Source organism: Mandrillus leucophaeus, unplaced genomic scaffold (genome assembly GCF_000951045.1).
Source record: "Mandrillus leucophaeus isolate KB7577 unplaced genomic scaffold, Mleu.le_1.0 Scaffold90, whole genome shotgun sequence".
NCBI lineage: Eukaryota > Metazoa > Chordata > Mammalia > Primates > Cercopithecidae > Mandrillus > Mandrillus leucophaeus.
The window spans coordinates 1,402,755-1,407,403 of record NW_012109808.1 but is presented as its reverse complement, the minus strand read 5'-3'; the positions used below and the strand labels follow the sequence as shown (position 1 = coordinate 1,407,403).

General features: G+C 34.3%; 1 protein-coding gene across 1 annotated transcript in view; it reads left to right on the top strand.

Annotated features, from left to right (window-relative positions):
- CEP128 (centrosomal protein 128kDa) overlaps nucleotides 1–4,649 on the top strand; it is a 466,161-nt gene that overhangs the window by 401,046 nt on the left and 60,466 nt on the right. The window contains exon 20 of the mRNA XM_011969708.1: nucleotides 1,585–1,608. Coding sequence (XP_011825098.1) covers nucleotides 1,585–1,608 — 24 coding nt within the window. The remainder of the gene's footprint in view (nucleotides 1–1,584; nucleotides 1,609–4,649) is intronic.

Sequence of the window (4,649 nt, the reverse complement as noted above, 5' to 3'; positions counted from 1 at the left end):
TATATATATATATATAAAAATGGGAGTTATTAAGTATTAAGTTACACGATCACAAGGTCCCACAATAGGCTGTCTGCAAGCTGAGGAGCAAGGAGAGCCAGTCCAAGCCCCACAACTGAAGAACTTGGAGTCCAGTGTTCGATGGCAGGAAGCATCCAGCACAGGAGAAAGATGTAGGCTGGGAGGCTAGGCCAGTCTCCCCTTTCACATTTCTCTGCCTGCTTTATATTCACCAGCAGCTGATTAGATTGTGCCCACCAGATTAACGGTGGGTCTGCCTTCCTCAGCCCACTGACTCAAATGCTAATCTCCTTTGGTAACACCCTACAGACACACCCAGGATCAACACCCTGCATCCTTGTATCCAGTCAAGTTGACACTCAGTGTTAACCATTAGCTTCTTTAGATGATTATTTTTAAAAATCCAGATTCCACATATTTCCTCTAGTTCTTTTATTTTATTTTTATTTTTTTGAGCTGTAGTCTTGCTTTGTTGCCCAGGCTGGAGTGCAGTGGCATGATCTCGGTTCACTGCAACCTCCAACTCCTGGGTTCAAGCAATTCTCCTGTTGCAGCCTCCCGAGTAGCTGGGATTACGGGCACGCAGCACCACACCTGGCTATTTTTTTAATTTTTAGTAGAGACGGTGTTTCACCAGGTTTTCCAGGCTGGTCTTGAACTCCTGGCCTCCTGTGATCTGTCCACCTGAGCCTCCCAAAGTGCTGAAATTACAGGCGTGAGTCATTGCACCCGTCCTCCTCCAGTTCTTAAAATGAGAGAAAACAAAGACAAATGGCCTCGGTCCTCCTTAAAAAGGATGATTTTTCATTTTGTTAAATCTTCACACTCTGCTTTGTCTCAGATTCAGTCTTTATTTGGTAAAGACTTCCTGTTTATAGATGTCACCTCTGGAAAGACTTGAGAATACAACTATGGAGTTGAGAATACAAACATTTTCTTAATCATTTAACTTTTGATGCACTGTTATCAATGACCCCTTTTAAAGCCAATCATATAAACATTCTAAGATGCTGTAGACAACGAAGGCCTATCTGGGCTCAGGATTGGCTGCATGTGCCATATCTTTCCGATTTATTTTCCTGCCTTGTTTTCAATAATGATTTACTCATTTATTTTAATTGATGAAGATATGTCTGAATTTCACCTTGTTGTGGAGACCACCTTTTTCACTGTATACCTAATTAAGAGCTAAAATATGTGCTTAATTCCTTGTCTATATCACTACTCTTGTCTAGTTGTGATTCATATAATCAAATCTAACATTTTATATCCTTGTAAATAATCTTACCATTGCAAAAGTGGTAAGATCTATTCCTTTCATTGAATTGTAGTATTTACTCTTAAACCCTATAGTCCTAACACTAAATGAGATGAAAAAAGGTACAGTCATTGTTTGATGACTGTTTTTCTGTTATAGAGATCATTCTGAGTAGTTCTCATTTTTTACATTTTTAAAAAAATTATTAATACTAGACGGTAAATAGAATACCTGTAAATTAAGTAAACTTGAAAGAATTTTTAACAGCCTTCGTTTTATAATTATATATTATGCTTTCTTTGCAGGACCGTGTAATTGCATTAGAAACGGTAAGTTGGGGCATTTTCTTTCTCCTTGTATCAGAATTACTGCTGTCTCCTGTTGTGGATTTCAGAGCACGCCAAAGGAAGCAGTTTCAGAAATCATTTCTAGAACTACATCTAAGATGTCAAAGGGGAAAACAAACTAAACTGTATCTAAAAGGTATTTGGATATAGACTTTGAAATGAAAAAAATTAAATAAAAATGTGAGCATACTTAAATGGTCACATCTCTCAGTACTTCTTCATGTCAAGATGTACTAATTTATGAAAAATATATCAAATATAGTCAATACTTGGTGTATTTTTTACTGCATTTCACAATCACTAAAAGGATTGGTTGATAAGAGATCAGGTTGCTATTTATTCTTTCATGTCTAAGATTAACATTCTTGGTTTTTATAAACATTATTTTCACCCACCAATGTCACAAAAGGAATAATGAAAGCATGCCAGCTTTTTCTGAATAATCTTACTTGTAGGAATGTACTATTAAGAAATAACTTTTCAAGCTCATAGATGTAAAGACTACATGCATACAATATTCATTGAAAAATTATTTTTGGCCGGGCGCAGTGGCTCACGCCCATAATCCTAGCACTTTGGGAGACTGAGGCAGGCGGATCACTTGAGGTCAGCAGTTCGAGACCAGCCTGGCCAATGTGATGAAACCCCGTCTCTACTAAAAGTACAAAAATTAGCTGGGCATGGTGGGGAGCACCTGTAATCTCAGCTACTCGGGAGGCTGAAGCAGGAGAATTGCTTGAACCCAGGAGGCGGAGATTGCAGTGAGCCGCGATCACACCACTGCACTCCAGTGCAACAGTGCAAGACTCTGTCTCAAAAAAAAAAAAAAAAGTAAAGGAAAACCAACTTATTGTTGATAAAATTATGGTTCTGTAGTGTATGGAATTTTCACCCAACATGCCACAGTGGTTATGCAAAGGTTTATAATATTAAATGGAAAAAATTTCAAGATATAAAATTGTGTATATTTTAATGATGACATATAGGCATATAAAAAAAGAATGGAAGAGAGTAAGCAAAACTCACAACAGTGATAAGTTACACAAGAATTATAGGTTTTAGTTTTATTCCTTTCTGTTTTTCAAGTATTTGATGAAATACTATGCAGCCATAAAAAGTCAGGTTTTCAAAAAAGTAAATATTACCATGCTAATATATGAAAAAGTGATATATAAAGATATGTAAAGAGTGATAAAAATATTAAATGTGCATATTTTACATTTAAAAAGACTAAGAAAATACATAAAATATTAGAAGTATCTTAGTAGTGGTGATATTTTTTTCTTTTTATATTTTTAACAAGCAGGAAAAAATTTAGATAATAAGGTTAATAAAAAATGAAATGTTTATTTGTCAGTATGAAGAGAGGAAAGATGGTTATGGACCACATTTCAGTAATAGGCAAGCAAGTGATTTTGATTGATGGTGTCCAGACCCTATGGATAAATAACTTCTTCCTGAGATTTAAATGGGCCATTTAGAAAGTACACTATTCTCAGTTTCAGTATGATGACATTGTTGGTGAATAAAATGTTTAGTGTTCTTCCACATATATTTTACTTACCCTTAGAAAGTGACTTGCCAACAGAATTTGGCCTGCGAATTAAATGCTTTTTTAAAAAGTCTGAACAAAACCATAATTGTTGAGTTTGAAAACCTGGATTTGGTGTACAAAATGCCGCTTATGCAACATCTAGCAGATGACTTCTTTCTTGTTTTCTTCATCTGTAAAATGGTTGTGATTAAAATTATTTTATCAGGTTGCTTTAAGAATTAAGAGAGAAAATACATGTGAAAATATTTAGAACCAAACAAATGTTATCGTTACCATTATGTGATTGCTTGTTACTTCTTATTTCATCATTTGAATTCTACCTATATACCATGCAAAACTGAAAATTATATCAGCAACAATGGCTATTTGTATTTGTTAATGTTTTTTATCTAATCTCTTCACTAACAAAGTACATAGGAATAGAATCATAAATGTCCTATCATAAAGGTTCCCATAAGAATAAAGGTAAAAATAAAAAGTCATCATGGGAAAAATAAAATTGATTAAATGGACTAGGTTTTAAACAGCAGTAGTTTTTTGATAGTTTCAATTTGAAATAATTATAAATAAAACCATAAAAATTAAAATGCTTAGTAATAATGTTAATGATCAAATATTATGAAGTCCTTTGATTTCATATGACATTTTAAGGGACAGATTTTAATGAACTTGGTAGACTATTCAACTGATAAAATACTTTATAGTTCATAAAATCAAATATGCTGAAAGCTATCTCAAGATCATTTATTATTCTCTCTCAAGTCAGGGCTTAAAACTTAGAAAAATGTTGTTGGTCCATATTTGGTTGAGTTGTTATTAACAGTACTGAAGGTGTTGCATGTAGGGCATGTATCATGGTGTTATCAATCTGCAAATGTTTGAAATTTCACCATTCCATTAGGAGTATTTACAGTAGATTGATTTTAGCAGTCCAGTAGTTACAATACCTGAAAAGAAGATCACCTTTTCATCATAATAAGAAATTTGATTTAGCTTGCCACCTAAGCATCTATCTGCTTAGGTCATAGTCCCATGCCCATTTTTCCCTGTCTTCCTCAACTTTTCCCTCTCTTTCTTTAATAGCAGGTAAGCTCCTTGGATTAGAAACTGCATTTTATTTGCAAATGCATTGCCAGGGTCTGTCAAAAATGTTTGATGTATAGTAGACAATCAATAAACATTTGTAGAATGAAAGAATGACTGTCAAACTGCAAGTATCTCAACTTCACATAAGACTGTACTTAGGAATAAACAGCATTGGTCCAATAGTTGTGAGAAATTCCCCAGAAGCATGGCAATATATTCTTTATTTCCTAGAATTCCTGGTCAATACTATATTCTATTTGGTGTTTCACAGAAGCTCTAACCATCTTCACTAAATTTTAATGTAAATTTTACTGGGATGGAACCACCTTCAGCCAAAATAGAATGGCTTGATTCCCTAAATAAAGCTAAGTGATTATATGGG